Source organism: Cydia pomonella, chromosome 2, assembly GCF_033807575.1.
Source record: "Cydia pomonella isolate Wapato2018A chromosome 2, ilCydPomo1, whole genome shotgun sequence".
Taxonomy (NCBI): domain Eukaryota; kingdom Metazoa; phylum Arthropoda; class Insecta; order Lepidoptera; family Tortricidae; genus Cydia; species Cydia pomonella.
The window spans coordinates 19,194,394-19,214,503 of record NC_084704.1 but is presented as its reverse complement, the minus strand read 5'-3'; the positions used below and the strand labels follow the sequence as shown (position 1 = coordinate 19,214,503).

At 36.6% G+C, this 20,110-nt stretch overlaps 1 protein-coding gene across 1 annotated transcript in view; it reads left to right on the top strand.

The window, feature by feature from the left end:
* LOC133534585 (START domain-containing protein 10-like) overlaps positions 1 to 20,110 on the top strand; it is a 48,791-nt gene that overhangs the window by 15,060 nt on the left and 13,621 nt on the right. Inside the window, exons 3-4 of the mRNA XM_061873757.1 lie at positions 3,042 to 3,174; positions 14,167 to 14,286. Coding sequence (XP_061729741.1) covers positions 3,042 to 3,174; positions 14,167 to 14,286 — 253 coding nt within the window. The remainder of the gene's footprint in view (positions 1 to 3,041; positions 3,175 to 14,166; positions 14,287 to 20,110) is intronic.

Genomic DNA, 20,110 nt, shown 5'->3' with positions numbered 1-20,110 from the left:
AGATTTTCACTCATCCACTTAAAGCTTAAAGATTAGCTGAAAGAGATCCCTTATAGGGAAGTTCGCCTTTGTACTTCAATTTCTGTACATTTTACAATAGAGTGATTACTATTAGTACTACATACTACTAAAATTTAAAATCTAGCTCGCTCGAATCAAAACATTACCTAAACTGTAACGGAACTGCATTGTGAGTAAAGCCAAACGAAAATCATTTGTTTAAAGTTCCAAGGCAACTTGACTCATCACCGTTGAAAAATATTGTTTTTATCAGAATAATTTAAGGAACTCTACGTTTACTTGCGCTAAAATCAAACACGTACTGGATTCGCAATATCCTCCATCACGTTCTAGTAAATTGAGCCGGAGCGAGAAACGTTACCCGCTCAATCCTTATTCAATTTGAGCGTTAGAGAAAATACCCGGTTGTCGATATTGTTTATTTCGGTTCAGCGTAGATTAGGGCAACCACAAGCTCGTGGCGAGCGACTTACCGGCGATGTTGATTAATTATCGCTCCGCACTGACCGCACGGGTCGCCACACTGTACTTATACGTAGGTAGGTACAGTGAAGTGTAAAAATATGGGTGTACACATCTTACTCAAAAATATGTCCCATAGCATCTTATTCCAGTGTAATAAGAGCGTAGTACCATATTTATGAGACGATTCTTTCGATACATATTTTTGCACTTCACTGTACACGAAAACTGCGCTACTCGTCTTCTTTTGTTTTATCACCGCGTATTAAGTATATGGTGGTAAATTCTTGCTAGTCATTTATTCGCTAGCTACATCGTATCTACGAAATAAGTTTTGTAGTGTTAGATAAACTGTGTTAGGTTTGCAATAAAGAGTATTATCAATTTATCATTGTCGTATGTTACATACAAAGAGTAAAGTAAGTATATAGGAAAAGAGAGCCCTCTTAAAGCATTTTAAGGAAACTAATTTCGAAGCGCTATCTCTATTTTGTATCAGAAACTAGCTATGTATGTGTGTGTGCACACCTACATATACATCCGTATGTGTAAGTACTTTCATACCAAATAATATTAGGTCTACTTGGGGGGGTTTTCAGGTTAATTTATTGTTTGATTTCTTGTAACTTTCATAGTTTTTTTGTTTACAAGATATCAAACAAAATATTAACTTGTCAGCCGCCCTAATAGTAGAACTAATATTATGTAGAAAAGTATAAAAGAATGGAATCCAAAAAAAAGACGTACTTTATAGTAAAGCAAGTATTGTTTATTGCTTTTAATTTGGTATACAAGACAGTAATAGACTAGGTGTAAGTACTTGAATTGTTGAGCTTCGTCTTCTGTGACTTGTGTCTCAGTCTGACTTAGAACTCTTTCATGTGCGCGTAACTGACTTGCATAGTTCTCAACTGAGCGTTTCTTCTTCTTTGATCTTAACATTCAACTGGACTTGAATTCAAGATATTTCGGATGTAAAGTGCACATTAGGAGAATTCCTGGTAATTTTGTCTCGCTCTCTAGCTCCGTAAACAATTCGCTCCAGATATTTTATTAAATAAACATATGAGTAATGATGTCGGTTCGGGTCCTTCTTGTACTAATGAATTTCAGGCATAGGACGTATGTCTTGTTTTGTCTACGCACGTACCTCCATAGATGTACTCCATCTCGTCTAACTTAGCGGAATCAAATTGGACAAATCTTGGCAGAGTGTCATCCGACATGTTTGTCGTAAATAAAAGTAAAAAAATCAGCGCTAAGGATGGTATTTTTTCTTACCTTCGAAAATATCGAAAACTCCCGGCACTACCTTGAACACTGTTAAAATTTTAAACCTCCAGGATTTGTAACATTGGAACTATTGGGATTCTGATTTCCCTATTTTAATTTGATTCGTGTTTAATGCTTGCTCCGATTTTACTCTGCTCTGCACTGGTTTCTATTGCAACTGGCTGGCGCAATATCTCGGAGACTAAATCAAATCGTTCGGGTGTATTCATCGGCCTTTACTTAATCAAACTGTTCACATAAACGCGATCTGTTTTATAAAGTAAGTACGTTGTTGTTGTTTTGGTTAAACCGAACTCAAATTATATTTATGCTTATAATTAATGTACTTTACCTTCTTACATTTTCACATATTCATTTGTTTAATTTATTTATTTGAGTGGTGCGTTTGTCGACTGACTTATTTAATGGGGGGGGCTACCCTCTTTTTATAGGTTGTTAAATTTATTATAAGAACCAAGTTTAGAAATTTATAGAAAGAACACTCATTTATAGGCCTTTAGGATTACTTATTCCCAGAGTGGACCCCTGACACGTATAGATACAGCCCCGCCGCATACGACAACCATAAGTTGATTGGAAAACCATCAGTGTGATCTTGTGCGAAATTCATTGTGCAAGAATAGGTAAACAATGTTTAAATTTAAACGTTTCCCGAATAAAGGTTGCTTAAACTAAAGATTACTCTTCCAAATGGAATTTTTCCAATAATTGTTCTGTTAATTTACACAGGAGTAAAGGGAACGGTATGTGGATCGAAAGTCTACCAAACGTTAGTCCACGAAAATTTAAACCTAAAATTTTCTGAAAATTGGTCGGGGAATCATTAGGTACCCGTTTTTTTAATGACACAACAACCGTAATGTTATAGGTAGTGGAGCAGTAAGCGGATACTGTTTTTATTTGCTTACGAATTTGGCCTTGATATAATTCAGGATAGATTCATCGATATGGCCCTTCTCTCACGAGACTATTCAAATGCTACGCGACCGAGATGCAAACCATGATCATCAAAGGTAATTTGCCAGTAAAACAGCATTCTGGTGTGCGAATACATTATTCTGCTGTGCAATGTCAATTTTTTTGATGTGCAATTAATAATATACCAAAAAATCTGCTCTGTTACATCTTTTCTCACATATTCTGCATTACATTATATATTAAAAGTTTGTTCCGTCGCGCTAGACGCGTGCGACCAGCAAGACGGTATCGTTCGACTGATATCAAACGCGTCGTCTTATTATAGTAATAGTACTTAATTGTTATAGTGTCATGTCCGGCGCCGCTCAAGAACCGCGACTTCGTGCTGCAGCGTTCCTGGCTGGACACGGGCGAGGAGAAGCTGATTCTCAATCATTCGGTCTTCCACAAGGACTACCCACCCAGAAAAGGATATGTCAGGTGAGCGACTGGAAGGATACTTACATGTCAATTCTATTCCATACACAGTGTCTTGATTTTTAAAACCCTTCGCTGCTGAGCGAACAAACCATAAATAAATCCATAAATGATTAACAAAACGAATGATGTAAGTAATTAATATACGATAAACACTAGCTTCGGCTACGAAAAATGGTTCATTCGAATTCACCACACTGACACTGGCGACATCGAGTGCCATTTACATTATGTATTTGTAAGAACATCGACACGACAAACGAATAATTTGTGAAAAAGTAGTAAATTGACGCTGAAAGCATTTTATTCGTGGCCTCCGTGGTCAGGTACAGGGTACATATCACTTTTCATGGCATCATGAAGCCCGTCAGGATCAAATTATCGCTGTACCTACATGATTAACTCAGGTTCGCCAGTATAAACGACAATTGGGTAATTCCACGAGACTGTAACGTCAGCTACCAATTCTTTCGTGTGTTCTTACTTTAATTAAGCAAATTGAGGTATCGAGATATCTACCTGTAGGGCTACGCCAGACATACAGACACTTAATTTTGCTTAATTAATGTAAGAACACACGAAAGAATTAGTAATTGACGTTACAGTCTCGTGGAATTACCCAACTTTGGATCCTTTATAACTATGCGTTATCGCAAATAAAAGTTCTGTCTACGAGTATCTTGCGATGGAAACATAGGACCAGTGTATGTCAAGGTCAAGGTTCACCCTATAAGTAGATACATATATACATGGTCCATGTCATGTGTTCCTAGGTATGAGAGGGACGAGGCATACCAAAGGTCGGGAAATCTAGATTGTAATCTGCAATCCATATTGGTTAGAATAATGACTGCGTGTAGTGATCAACATAAGCGTAGTAATGATGTAACTTTTGGTTGATGTCTATAATACAGTCTAGCAAATTAAATTTGACCTAACTTATCTATTTCTGAAAGCTGATGTCGTTGATTAAACTGAATTGATAAATAACAGTGCTTGCCTTCACTGGCCGGTCAAAGTAGAGTCGCAAGAGCGGGAGCGGGTCAGCGGGACCTATGCTCCAGGTTGGAAGTGTAAAATGTCATAACGCCGGCGGCCTGCTGAAGGAATTACCAGGATCTGGCTACCGCAGACTCACCTCTTGACAACCTCACAACCACTACAAAGTGTTGCCCTGTTGTTGCACTATGCGTGCGGCCATTGCGGGGCCCACTCAATGAGTTGGCGAGTCACCACCTGTCTTTTACAATTTTGAGACTGATTGTCACGGCAGGTGTCCGCTAGTCTCCTCCCATAGCCTGATATCCAGTATATCCAATATACAAATGAATAACCCATGACCTTAGTTTCCATCGCAGTACGAAAGTGCTGCACTGCAATAGCCTTTGCACCTGGCGGGGACCATCTTCGGGTGTATTATATTGTGTGCTCGGGGTGGTATCCGCCACGTGTATCCCTTGCTTTTAGATTAAATTGTCTTAAAGGGCCTCTGCGCTGTTGGATTCGGCCCCACGCACGCCTAGTAAAAGTCCGGGACCCCATGGTCCCGAGATATGGAAAGGACAAAATTATAATAAATAACTTTGTTTAGCACACAGTCGAGTCTCTTTACGTTAAATATGTGAACAGCATTATCTTATTTTAGTCGAGAGTTAGCAACCAGTCACACAGTCGTATTCGAATTTTAGTTATTCGATCTGTTTCCGATTTCAACAACTTTTAAATCAGTATCATATCGGAAACAGATCGAATAATTAAAATTCAAGGACTTTCGGTTTAAGCGCCATCTTGATAGTCACGCCTCGTGATTAATTCCCTTGTTTTTTGCTCATTTATATTATTTAAAGTGTAGGTACTTATTATACAGTAAACTAATGTGGTAGTGTGCGGTGAATGAAGAATTAATCTCGAAACGCGTTTAACCACCATTTTGGAGTCAACGGCCGGTAGTCCACGTGCTACCTATAAAGTCCACCTAATACCGCTTTACAAGAGCTAATAAAATCACCGTACACTGTCTTGTACTAACCGTACAATTTTAGTCGTATTTAAAGCTCCTAATACCTTGTTACTGGTGAAACAGTCCCACTGGACTAGAAGCTATAGTTTTAAGAATAAATGAATGAGCTAAAATTCGAATACGCCTGAGAAATAACTCGCTTTGTGTGTGAAATATAAATATCCTTGTACATTATATACAGTAAGTATTTTAGAATAGAACTTTACACTGATGTTTTTCTGTAACTACCAAATCCCCTTTCGAATTTAGTTTTGATTGTGGGTTTGTTAAGTTTGAAAGTGCACTTTTGTAACATTTCTTTGTGCAATTTCGTGCCTTTAAAAAGCGCATTTTCATAATACGAATCAAATCATTCAGGCATCGGAAACCGAAGGTGCTGCTCGAATTTGTACTGACAAACTATGTAAACATACAAAATATCAACGAAACACTTGAAAACTGTGACATATTAATTTCATTTTGAACATCGGTCGTCCGAGATAGTATTTACGTTTAGTAGCAAATGTATTAACTCATACTTAACACTAATCAATATGTAAACAGGCCCTAAGTCAAGTGTACACGCTCGTAAGGGCCTTATAAGATATTTTCATTACATTTCATTTATGCATGGTATGTCGTTACAAACAATCAAATAATTAATATAATTCTAATACACTATAATACATTAAAAATAGTTGTTTTCAAGCAAAATAATTACGTAAATTCAATGTAATTACTTAACATTATGCAAAGTTTTTTTATCTCAATATCACAGTTTAAATATTCAGTCACAGAGTAGAAGGCATGCTTCCTGAAATAATTAGATATTTTATTCTTAAAGCTATTAGTTGGCAGGTTAGTTATTTTCAATGGCAGTTTATGAAACATCTTTAAGTAAATTCCCTGTTTTTTACATTTTTTAAGCCGCAGCTTTTGTAAAAGCAATTTGTGTTTGAATCATGTGTTATAATTGTGTATATCAGATAATTTTAGAAGAGAGTCTGCTTGTTTGTGAATTTCCAGCAAAGAATTATAGATAAATAACGATATTACTGTCTTATTCCTAGTTTTTCAAAAAGAGGTTTGGCTGAGTCCCGTCGGTTGACACCGCACATGATCCTCATAGAACGCTTCTGTAGTACTAGTATTTTCTGAATATCCGATGCATTGCCCCATATAGTTATTGCATAGTTTAGTAGGGATTGAATATACGCATAGCAGACCATCTTTAAAGTTCCTGAGTTTATTAGAGGTTTGAGTTTAAGTAACGCAAAATTAGCCGAAGAGAGTTTAGACTACAAAGTTTCTGTATGTGATCTTTGTGTGTTAATTTATTATCTATTATATACCCTAAAAACTTCGTACAATCTTGATACTGAAGGGTAGATGGGTTTTTGTCTATTCGAGAATTAACTCTATATTTAACATTTATGGTCTTGTCGCTATTTAGTACTATACCGTTTCACAATGTACTATAGACCCCATTTTTGTTGCATGTGCTTTTTCTTCCAGAAATCGAAAGTTTTTGTCATTTTAAGCTTACTAGTAAAACTCCGGCTTTGATATGACGAGTAGATTTTGAGAAAAAAAAAACAAAGTTTGCCTTTATCCGGGTCCGAAAAAACACAAAATAAAATATTGCAAAAAATTTAAAACACATTTTCTTATCTTTATAACGATTATCAGATATTGCTATCACTCCGGATATATGTGCAAAATTGGGTCCTTCTACCTACTACGGATAACGAAATATTAAATAATTTGTCATTATTCTTTAGATTTTATTTAATCGTCCATTTCACAGTATTAGCAGATAAAAAGTGACTTAAACGAAACCTTGGAAATACTTCTATTCATGGTATTAATTTTGTAAGCTAATTCAGCGTTATTTAGAAGTTATTGGTATTTTAATTTATATCCGGTTTATATCCGGGTATTTTTGTGCTAGGGTTGTCACTTCATCATAAAATATATAAATATATATTTTTATTTTTGAAGTATGGTTTTGTATATTATTTTATTATTGAAACTTCTTTTTAATCTTGATTTCAACTCATAAGCTTTTTGTTTAAATTAGCTTAAAATAACAGTTTCGTATTTACAGCGAACAAACTTTCGATGAAATGCTACGTTACACAGTTATGCAGTTACGTTACACAAAATTTTAGTACATGGTGCAAAAATAATAGATTTCACCACGTTACCGATTGGAATGTTATCGGAACAAGCAGCAGAGTCACGTAACAAGTTTTGGCGACAAGATAGGGAACATCATTCAAGAAAAATTCGCCGTGAATCAGCTATGTTTGATTTGTTCCACAGAGCACTTGTTACATCCGACCCGTTTATATCGGACTTTACCATAAAAGAGAGAAAAAATAAAACAAAAAAGATTCCCCTACCTACGGCAGCAGTCAATCTGCTAAAACCCATTCATGATCATTTTAAAGTCACGGACGATTATTCATCAGCCGAGATAAATGTGGATGAAAATTTGATTCTTCAGAACGAAGCTGAAGTTTGAATAAGGTGAATAATTATTATCACTAAAATTTTAAAAAGACATTTACACCAGAATAAAAATATTATTAACACCCGGATATACGATTGTGACAACCCTGAACAAAAACTAAAATTACTGATAACTTCTAAATAACGCTGAATTAGCTTACAAAATTAATACCATGAATAGAAGTATTTCCAAGGTTTCGTTTAAGTCACTTTTTATCTGCTAATACTGTGTTATGGACGATTAAATAAAATCTAAAGAATAATGACAAATTATTTAATATTTCGTTATCCGTAGTAGGTAGAAGGACCCAATTTTGCACATATATCCGGAGTGATAGCAATATCTGATAATCGTTATAAAGATAAGAAAATGTGTTTTAAATTTTTTGCAATATTTTATTTTGTGTTTTTTCGGAACCGGATAAAGGCAAACTTTGATTTTTTTTTTCTCAAAATCTACTCGTCATATCTAAGCCGGAGTTTTACTAGTAAGCTTAAAATGACAAAAACTTTCGATTTCTGGAAGAAAAAGCACATGCAACAAAAATGGGGTCTATAATACATTGTGCGTTTGCCTTGGAACCAATTCTGGAGGCTACGTTGGGTTTGTATCAACTGTTCCTCCATTAAATTGACTTTCACATGCCTGACTCCCACATGAGTATCGTCACGTCAGCAAACAGAGTCACTTGTGCCCAGTCTGGAATATTTGACGGTAGATCGTCAACGTATATCAGGAATAACACAGGGCCCAGAATTTAGTTTACATGTCACCACGCCTCGTATCTATGCTACGCTTGATTGAACACACTCAACAGCTTGCAACGACACGTTACATGCATCAGATGCATCGCAACGAGCATCCGAGCTCCGGAACTTGCGCCAATTTCCTTTCCTTTCCGGACTCGCTACGTTAAGTGCTACGGGCTGCGTTGCTGAAGTTACACCCGTTTCTTACGTGCTTGGTGCGTACGTGGTATCTAAACATGCTAAGGTTATGAATTACAATTTTCCTTAAATAGATATTTACATATCATTATTAGAGTTTAAGTGAATTATTGCTACAGGTAATAGGGGTTTATTAACCGAACAATGAAATTATACTTAAATGACCTATACGGCTACCACTAGCTTGTCACTGACCTGACATAGGTGACATATTCGCTAACGTCTACGTAACTTACTTTCTATACATTTCGCTCACACTAATATGCCAGTACGAGCAAGATTCATAGACAGTAATGTTACTTACACGCTAGCGACTATGTCAGTGCCATGTCAGTGACAGGCTCATAGGCTAAGTACTGAACGAAACTCGTTTAAAACGCTATAAAAGGTAGCAGCACCTTCTGCAGTGAACAGGTCCGGGGTAATCTCTGATTTATTCCACTCGAGGCCTGCCCGGTCATTAGTATATTTGTCCGCTGATAAGATACCGTGTGCGTCAATCCACAGCGACCTCGCAAATATATTGCTAGTTTAATTTCATATTTTAACAGCATGCCATCTTATTACATCGTTATTTGTTTGAATGGTAGTGATATAATCGCTAGTATCTAAAATGTATGAAACATGTTTTGAAGTATATTAAATGCCTTATCTTATTTAATTCATCTTAAGTCCGACATTCGTACCGTATGGTAGGTATCTACCTATGTATACCTACAGTTTTATATTTTGTAAATGAGCACTTAAAATGTAGTTATAGTATTCATCTGTATATATCCATTATGTATATTGTTATTGTCAATAAATAGATTTATTTAAAAAAAAAAAAAAAAATGTATGACATTCTTTGTTTCTACTTATTTTTATCAGTTTCTGTATTATAATCAATTTTACAAAAAAATGGTTTTGTTTTATTGTGTCCTTGTGCATGTTTTCAATGAAACACCCAATTTTTACAATGAAACAGTTATGATCATTCCAATCAACCATGAAACAGGGTTAATAAACATTGAAACGGTGTTATACATAAGTGACATTTATACCTATACTCATATACAGTTTCAATCAATTAGTAATAAATATATATACATATACGAGTATAATGAGGATGGAAAGGAGACAATAATGGTAAGTAGGCCGAAGTTGGCCATTTTAAAGGTTTCCGATTCCCATTTGGAAGGATTTAAAATATTGCTGAAATATACAAAAGCATAAGACTGTTTCATTGTACACAAGTTTCATTTTGAATCTACAATCTGGTCTACATGTTGCGAGGTACGCCTTTTGTATCCATGGAGCATGATTGCTAACTAGATGGACTCGGTAAGGTTCTGAGCATCTCCATGCTTGATATAGCAACACATAGTATTTTATAGATATCTTGAAGTTTCATTGTGTACGACTGTTTCAATGTTAGACATGTCACCTATAATCCAGCCATCAATGAAACATTCAACTTATCATCCATCCTATCTCAGCCGTTTTTAAAGTTCAGTACTTATCTTATACATATTTTGCCATATGAGTTGATAACACCTTGTTTCCGAGATATCGCAAAGTTTCACTATGTCCGTTTGTTTCAACGTAGGACAACTGTGACCTAATTGAATTTTCACAAACTTACAGAAAACTAAAAAAAAACACACTTTAACATTAAACAATAATTTCGACGATCGACACATCTCGGCTAATAAATCTTTATTTAATAAATAATATAAAAAACCGGCTTCCGCCACTGGAGGATTCGGTAATTTTTCTTTTGGTATATACTTATGACATCTATTTCAGTTATTTATCTCTAATTTTAAAAAGTTAATAAAACTTCAGAAAAGAATTAGAGTTTTCCAACGTTTTCATCGTGTCCCGACGAGAATAGGAATGGCTATTCCGATTCTCGTCCTTCAATGGTTTCTAAACGATTTCTGCTAATACCGCGTAACGTAGAGACGACTCAATTTAAAAACCAAAAGTGGGGCGCCAAGTGTTCCATTTATGTAGAATGCAAAGTGAAAATAGCTGATGTAATATCTAACCGCTCTGAGTGAGCTTGAGATATCTCGCACGTAACTTGAAAACGAGTGAATATTCGATTGAATAAGAGTTTATTCGATACGTAGGAACGTATTGAAAACAATCAAGTATTCTATGTCGTTAGCTCGCAGTGTTTTTAATTAATTTAACGTAAAATAAAGTCGTTATACTTTTTAGAAATTATTTTCATTCTATTAGTCTGTTTATATGGTAATGTGGGTGGGTAGTTTTAGTTTCTTAGTCTTAATAGTATTCTATTATTTTTTATTATGGTTTCTAAACGATTTCTGCTAATACCGCGTAACGTAGAGACGACTCAATTTAAAAACCAAAAGTAGGGCGCCAAGTGTTCCATTTATGTAGAATGCAAAGTGAAAATAGCTGATGTAATATCTAACCGCTCTGAGTGAGCTTGAGATATCTCGCGCGTAACTTGAAAACGAGGGAATATTCGATTGAATAAGAGTTTATTCGATACGTAGGAACGTATTGAAAACAATCAAGTATTCTATGTCGTTAGCTCGCAGTGTTTTTAATTAATTTAACGTAAAATAAAGTCGTTATACTTTTTAGAAATTATTTTCATTCTATTAGTCTGTTTATATGGTAATGTGGGTGGGTAGTTTTAGTTTCTTAGTCTTAATAGTATTCTATTATTTTTTATTCTAAACTACCATGCTCGTTTAGGATATTCATTCAATATCCACAAAGTGTTTTTTAGGAATTTATGTTCAGTCTCGATCTTCTAACTCAAACATTTATTCAGCTAATAGCCCACAAATAACCAAAAATTCCAAAATAAATTAACAAACATGGAATCTATTAAATAATTATATAATTTATTAGGGATGTGTACAGTCTCCAGTGTTAATTACCCCGTAAAACTCTTGTTACCTACTAAATGTTCTAATTTTTTGACAATTGTATAATTCGCTAAATAATACCGATACCTCTTCAATTAGCTGACCAAGGGCAGGTTTAAATCCAAAAAGCTGTACCCGCACCTTTTTAGGGTTCCGTAGCCAAATGGCAAAAAACGGAACCCTTATAGATTCGTCATGTCCGTCAGAATACATCTACTTACCAAGTTTGAACAGTATAGCTCTTATAGTTTCGGAAAAAAGTGGCTGTGACATAAACGGACAGCGACAGTGACAGAAAGGCGAAAAACTTGATCAGAAGTAGGTACCTATCTTAAGTATAATTGTGTATATACTGCGCCATCTATCGGCAAACTGTCTAACTAATTTGCGCGATGTAATGCAATGGGTGTGTAATGATCCGTATAACAATTATTGATATATTTTCAAAAGATATAAGACAACTTTTACTGGATATAATGAATATTTGTTATAAGTATTTATGGTATAATGTATTCAAATGTATAAAAATAAGTTGAGGTTTGTCAGTATTTAAAAAACTTTTTATTTATTAATATTGGCTAATATTGAACAACTTATAAATGGTGAACCAGTGATGAAAAAGAAGAAATGTATGTACGTCAACAAAAAAAGATTGATAATATATTAGCAAGAAAAAATGAATATACCGTTACCGTTACCGAATTACCGCCCATAACTTTTTTCGTTTTTGACTTTCTCGAATAATTCTTTTTGCACCTTACAGCTCTTGTAAATATGCGTATTTTGAACCTTTTTTGAATGTCATATCTTTGGAACTCTCCGAGATATAAGGGGACTTTTTCATGAAATTGGAGCCAACACTGGAGCGAACGAAAAGACATTTCCAATGTCAAAATACTTGATTCTATATTTCTATCTAGAAATATTATTATTGTGCCTTTAATCCAGATAGGTAACATAAACCTGTGTTGTTTATTTAAGTACGATAGTAAGTTAGTCCTGCTAGCAGTCGAAATAGCGGGTAAGAAATTAATATTAATTTTTGGGCCAAGTCCATATTACTGCGAATGATGCCAAGAATCCGATATCTGCAAACATATGTATCAGTCATGTTCGGATTTTCAGGGTTCCATAGTCAACTGTTTGTCCGTCCGCGGCTTTGCTCCGTGATCGTTAGTGCTTGAAAGCTGCAATTTGACAGGGATACATAAAGCAATCATGACAACAAAATGGTAAAATAAAAATGACAATTTTTTTTTTGCACAATCAATCAATCCTATGGTGTGAGGTGGCGTTGGATATTAGTTAAACATATTTTGGTGAAGTAAATATTTTTGCTAAAATATGTAAAAATTTTTTTCATAAATATTGCAATCTATATATAGTCAGTCAAACAACATTTCAGTAGAAAAAGGCGCGAAATTCAATTTTTTTATGGGACGATAAGTGCCAAGGAAGAAAATATGGCAATACGTCTATTACTTTAAATACTGCTTATGCAAATTTGCCTCGTCTTATTTGGTTTCCTGGCATACGATATGCTTTCACAATTTCATCCCTTGGTTAACAATCTATACTACCTATACTAATAGCTCCCGTTTAGTCTATTGTGGCAAAAAGGTAACTGCGGAACCCTACACTGAACATGGCCCGACACGCTCTTGGCTGGTTTTATTAATCATTATTTGCCGCTGTTTTTAGAGAATCTCCGAGTTGGTGTGGTGAAAAAAAAAACTTGAGCCAAGATAAATGTATTATGCGAATATTACACGCCAATCCCACGGGTGGTGTGCCTCTCAAGGATTTCATCTACTTTAAGTGAGTCTTTGTAGGTACTGTTGTTACCGAATTGATTGAATTGAGGCCGCTAAATCTCAAAGGCCTTTGAGACTGCGTAGGGTTTGACGTAAAGCATCTTTAAAATAACACTCATTAAAGCAATGAAAACGGGTGAATTTATATGGATATCTCTATATAAACTCAATATTCGTTATCAGGGTTCGTGAGTGTATATCGATATATTATTGTATTTACTGGTACCATCGCTTAAACTTTGCCCGTAAAAATGGGGTGCATTTTGTATTACCTTCATAATTACGAGTACAATACTGACGTACCATCAGGTTCAAATTGGCATGGACAATTTATGGATGATTTCATTCATGACTTGTCCATGTACTTTTGAACCCTACTGTACATTTAGTCATAAATGTGTATGAGATACAATTCCATAAGAGAGACAATTCCATCTACAATTCCATACATACCTATATCTCTAACAGATTGGGTAGCGTTTTTGATGAAAGCTACAAGCCAGCGTGAATTTTACCGACTTTATTAGCAGCTGCAAACATCGTCAGATTTCAACCAATTTACACAAAACCTTAACACCTAAACCTTCCTCAAGAATCACTCTATTCAATGGTGAAAACTACATCCACATTAGCTTTTCAGCCAATAAATAGTTTTTAAGTTTATTGCGAACATACAGACAGACAAACAGACAGACGCGGCGGGGGACTTTGTTTTATAAGGTGTACGATGAAAATTTCGATGTTGTTTCGGCAGAAATTCGGCTATCTTTATCTCTCTCGCTTTTGCAATAGTAAATGGCTAATGCTAGCTTGGTTTTCTTTCTAGGGCCCTGTCTCTCCTCACCGGTTTCGTGGTGCGAACTCGGCCCGGCACTGGCGGCAGCTGGTTGGGCTACGTGTCGCGCTCCGACCCACGCGGAGCGCTGCCCGCCTGGCTTGTCAACAGGCAAGTACTTAAAGTTAAGCCAAACATGGCTATAGATGGGTCAGTGAATTATTACCAAAGGGGCCAATTCGAACCTACATTCGTAACGATGTCATGTCATTTAGATATGATTCACGCGTGCATTTTGCTCGTATCCGTACCTACATGTATTGGGGCGAGTGAGACGCACGGGTGAATGATAACAAAAAAGATAATTTTGATGTCAAATTTAGGGTTGAATTGGCTTCAAGGCCTTGTTTCTTCTCATTTGATCCATAGAGTGCGAATTGTAAAGGTTTGCAACCATTACAGCCTTTTGGTCGGTGACTGACAACAGTTACATATTAAATAAATATTATAGAGACATTCTTACACAAATTGAGTAAGTCAAAAAGGCTCGTATTGAGGGTACTCAGATAACAATATATATGTACAATATATAAAATACTTAATTACATAGAAAACATCCATGACTCAGGAACAAATAATCTGTGCTCATCACACAAATAAATGCCCTTACCGGGATTCGAACCCAGGACCATCGACTTTATAAGCAGGGTCACTACCCACTAGGTCAGACCGGTCATAAGTTTATTCGATAGCGAAACGTGACGTACGCGTTTGCGTTTAGTGTCATTTTGTATGGGATTTTGACTTTCCAAAACGTCCCGCTTGGCGCGCTGTTTCTAAATCCCATACAAAATGAGACTTAACGCAAACGCGTACGTCACGTTTCGCTATCGAATAAATTTACACTAGGGGTACAGATCTCGCTGTCAGATGGAAAGGGTGTGCGAGCCGGCACTCTCGAAAAGGCAGCCATTAAGGCTAGCCGAATTATTATTATTACGTAAATACTATGAAGTCAATGTAGTCATGCAGAAAGCTAAAGCCTGATCATCAGTAATATATGATCACGCGCCATATTGCGGAATTTCATTGGAACAAAAAATTTCATACTAAACTGAACTGTCACCCTATACGTGAGAATAACAGCGCTCTCTTGACAATGATCAATTGATCATATATTTCTGGTCGGGCTTTATAAAGAACCATTTTAAAAACCGTAACCGATATATTAGAGGTCATGGGAAGCCATGTTGGAATTATGTTAGTTTCTATACTTGATAATATTTATATATTTATACTTGATAATATTTATATATTTAGCTTCATCGAAGAGCAACTAGCAGATATGCTTTTTTTATACCAAGTTCCAAAAAACTCATTCGTGAAAGCCAAGAAGCTCGATTCTAATTTAACAATTGGTGATGGGTTTGAACTGGTTTTGATACGAGTACTACCTTGATGATCGTCTTGGTGATTGGCGCGCATCTCACGCACGACTTTCACTATTTTCGCATGCCCCTATCAACGTGAGCGATCTTCAAAGTTGTATCAAATAAGATCTAAACCGTATCACGTTGTTAAAATCTTAAACCTTTTCTCCTCCGCTCTCATTGACCGATGATATCGGTTTTGACTCTCTGTCTCATTTGTGAGGTTTAATCTTTATAATATAAAGTTTATTACTGTTTTATATTGTAATGTTTAGATAGTTCTTGGGACACCTAAATAATAACACACTTTTGCACTATTTTTTACTAATTAGAATATTAAGAAAAAATTAAAAATTCGTAAATACCCACCTTAAATTAAATGTGTTTTACTAAAACTAACTTAAATTAAAAGTATCAAAAATTGTCGTATTAAGATATGACCTATTCATTCGTATATAAATACACCGCCGTAAGTACAAAAACAAATCTAATTGCTAGGTACCAATTAGATTTCTTTTTTAGGATTCCGTAGTCAACTAGGAACCCTTATAGTTTCGCCATGTCCGTCTGTCTGTCTGTCCGAGGCTTTGCTCCGTGGTCGTTAGTACTAGAAAGATGAAATTTGGCATTGACATATAAATTAATAAAGCCGACAAAGTACACGCGTAAAGTGGGGGTGAATTTTTTTGTTGCTTCCACACTACAGTGTGGGATATTGTTGGAAAGGTCTTTCAAAACTAATAGGGGTATTGAACAAACATTTTTTGTAAAAGTGAATATATTCGGAGATAATCGCTCAGAAAGAAAAAAAATGTGTCCCCCCCCCTCTAACTTTTGAACCACTGAAGATGCAATCTCACTCTTGGTCAATGTAATATCTTCAAACCTGGATAATAACATAAATTGTATCGGCGTTTTCTTGGACCTGGCCAAGGCTTTTGACACTGTGTCTAGACCAATACTTCTTAAAAAGCTTGAGAAAATGGGGATTCGGGGCGTGTCCCTGGCCTGGTTCGATAGTTATCTATCAGAAAGAAGTCAACTGGTTAAAGTGGATTGCCACAGCAGCGGTCTGGATAAAGTCGATTTCGGGGTCCCGCAGGGGAGCGTGCTTGGGCCTACAATATTCTTAATCTACATTAACGATATTCATAAAATTTCCCTCCCCCAAGCTGAAATAATCTGCTATGCCGATGACACAGTGATTCTTTTTAAAGGCGATACTTGGGAGAGTGCTTTTGCTGCAGCAGAAAAGGGTATGAGTAACGCCGCTTGTTGGTTTCGAGATAACCTACTGACCTTAAATAGTAAAAAGACTAAATTCTTGTGTTTTCATAAATCTGCCGCTTCCAGTCCCACTAATTCTACAAATCTAATCAAAATTCATAATTGCAACAATGTCAGTAACTTAGCATGTTCTTGTGAAGTCATATGTCGTTCCAACTCTATCAAATATCTTGGCTTAGTTATAGACGAAAACTTAAATTTCAAATCCCATATCAACTGTCTCTCCAATAGGATTAGGAAAACGATGTATATATTTAAGAAACTTCGACATTCCGCGAACATGAGCCTTTTAAAAAATACATACATCTCTCTATGTCAGTCTCTAATTACATACGCCATTGGAGTATGGGGCAGTGCTGCAAAGACGTCAATCTTAATGGCTGAAAGAGCCCAACGTTCGGTCTTAAAGGTAATGCTCAAAAAGCCCTTCAGATATCCGACAAACAACCTCTACCAGGAAGCTAAAGTACTGACAGTCCGCCAGCTTTACATACATAAAGTCTGTCTCTCGATTCATAAACGCGCTGCTAAATCCGAATATTATTCGAAATTACTATCTAAACGCGTATTCAAGTTGCCTGTTCCGAGGGTTAACACTGCTTTTGGGAGACGTTTTGGCGACTTCCTCTGCTCTTCGATTTACAACATGGCCGTAAAGTTTCAGAGCGAATTAATTAATTGCACTGTGCATGTAGCCAAAAGGTTACTCTTCAACTGGTTGTTGTCACTTGATTATAGCGAAACTGAGACATTACTCCTAAGAATTGTTTAACATTAACTTTATTAATTATATAAAATGAACTAGACTAAAAGATTAGTATAGAACCGAAGTTATAAAGAATGAAGCATTAGATAAATAGTTAAAAACTGTAAACTGCATGTATCAACTTAGGTATAAACCTGAATGTCATATTTATTATATAAAAATAAATTTTCGTTTTTCGTTGACTTGCATGACATTTATATGTACTTCTGGTCTCCCGTGATACAGGCCTAGCCTAGTGCGGGGACTCCTGGAAACTCTGTCGTCAATCTAGTTATGCACCAACTCTTAAAAACAACCGCTGTATACTTTTTCTGTGTCCTTTCTTGTGCAATAAACATATTTTTTTATCTTTATAGGTCCAAAAAATAAGAAAAAAATCGTGAAAGTAGAGCTTAAGAAAGACATTTAATGAAAACTATAGCGGACATGGTCAGTTTACCTTTTTTGAGTTATCGCAAAAAGTTTCCCCTTCATAGTAAAATGACGTACATCCACAGTTAAACGTTATTATGACATTAAATGGGTTGTTCAAGTTATTTGGCATTATTCATGTAAAAATTAGCTTGTTTTACTCATTCTATTTTTATTTAATATTTAATTTGTCTAAAACAGTTGCATTGGATGTATGAGTAAAGCCGTTGACTATTGGCAGTTTTAGAACGAAAGAGTAAAAATTAGAAACGTATAAATTAACGTATACATTTTATTGATCGTACTGACATTATAATATTTATTATTTTATTCTAGTTTACTAATATTTATTCTAATAAAGCTCTTAAACAATCTATATTGACTAACTAAACTAAAATATAATATTACAAAATTAAAACTAAAATTAAACCTAGAAATAAAATAAAATCATCTACTATAAAATATACTTACCTACAAAAAAAAAAAGGAACCAATTATAAAGAAAATACCCCTTCTAACAGGTCTGTTTGCGGCATGGACCCCATGATACTGGCGGCATTACCTCTCTGTATGGCAAGGGAAATACGTTGAGAGAGGTACGCGCCAGCCCCGGGGTCCCCTGTGGTGTCGACCAGCCGCGCCGACAGTGCTGCCATGAATATTTTCATGTCGGCTGACCAGGGACCCAAAGTCTCAACCGCGAGCGCCGCAAACTCATAGTCGTCGAGCAACGTCGAGTATTTGCGGCGCTTGAGTACTTGGGCCTGGTCAGCGGCAGCGCCGGCTCGAATGCGGGTCCCCTGAATGTGGGACTGTGCAAAGGTGTCGACACACGTTGCGTCCCACACCAGGGCCCTTCCTAGTTTCCACGGCACTAACGTGGCTCCGTCAGGACGCTTGCCGTCGTCCCTCGCCATGCCCACGGGTTCTAAAACCGCAGGCACAGACACGGTGGCGAGCGCGCGACGGACCAAATCATTAATAGTGCCGTGGCGGAATATTCGGCCGGCGCTTCTTGAACATGAGAGGCCATGGCGGCCCAACTGGTCCACATCCTTGCCGCAGGCGCACGTATGGGGAACACATATTCTAGACCCAAGCCTCAAGCATATTGCTATTCTTAAGCTACTTGGGTCCAGAACAGTGCCGATTTGTCTGGATGGGAGAGCCTGTAACCAGTGGCCTGACTCGGGGGCCGAAACTGCTAGAATACGCGCACGTTCAGAATCGTCCAGGCTGTGTTCGATGAGTGAGGCATGGGCTATCTTAAGACGTGGGGAGTCCCAATCCCGCTGGCAATGACGGGCAACTGGGATATCCGCGCTCGGGCACGACTCACACCAGGCCTCCCTGGCCTCCTTCATGTTCGCTATCTCATCGTCAAGTATCGAAGATCGGTTTAAAATAATACCGACGAGAGAAAGCGAACCATATACAGAGGACAGGAAAGCAGGTAGAGCTATGCTAGCGGATGTGCGAACACCCAGCCCCCCAAATCTTATTGGGAGAACCGCTTGGGTCCAGGACCTAATTTCAAAATGAATGTTAAGAATTTTGGTTAAAGTTGCCTGAAGGGAGGAGTCAACTGATGAAAGGATAGATGGGAATTTCCAAATTTGGCAGCTACGGAGTAAGTACATAAATTTTGGTGTAAACAAACAGAAACGAATGATAAAAAGCGCCATATGAGGATTTATTTTAAACAGGAGATCAGATGTACTATTGAATAAATTTAATTTGCAATTAATTACAGGGGTGACTGATTCATCGAAAATTGGAGAGCCTAAAAGGGTAAGAGATGATTTAGAATGAACGGAAATATTTGGCAGGACCGCGTTAAAGTTAGTTAATATTTCAATTTTTTTTTCCGATGGAACGTGATCTGGTATGAAAATCTCACATTTGGTAAAGTTCAATGAAAGTCCGATTTTGGAAAATTTACTAATTATGTATTGAACATCTTGTAGAACGTTTAAAGCATCGCCACCAAGGGAACCGTCATCTAAATACCAGAGGTTGAATTTTGAATTTAGTTTAGTGATGATCGGATGAATGAGTAAGCTGAAAATGGCGGGCCCAAGCGGGTCTCCTTGTTGACAGC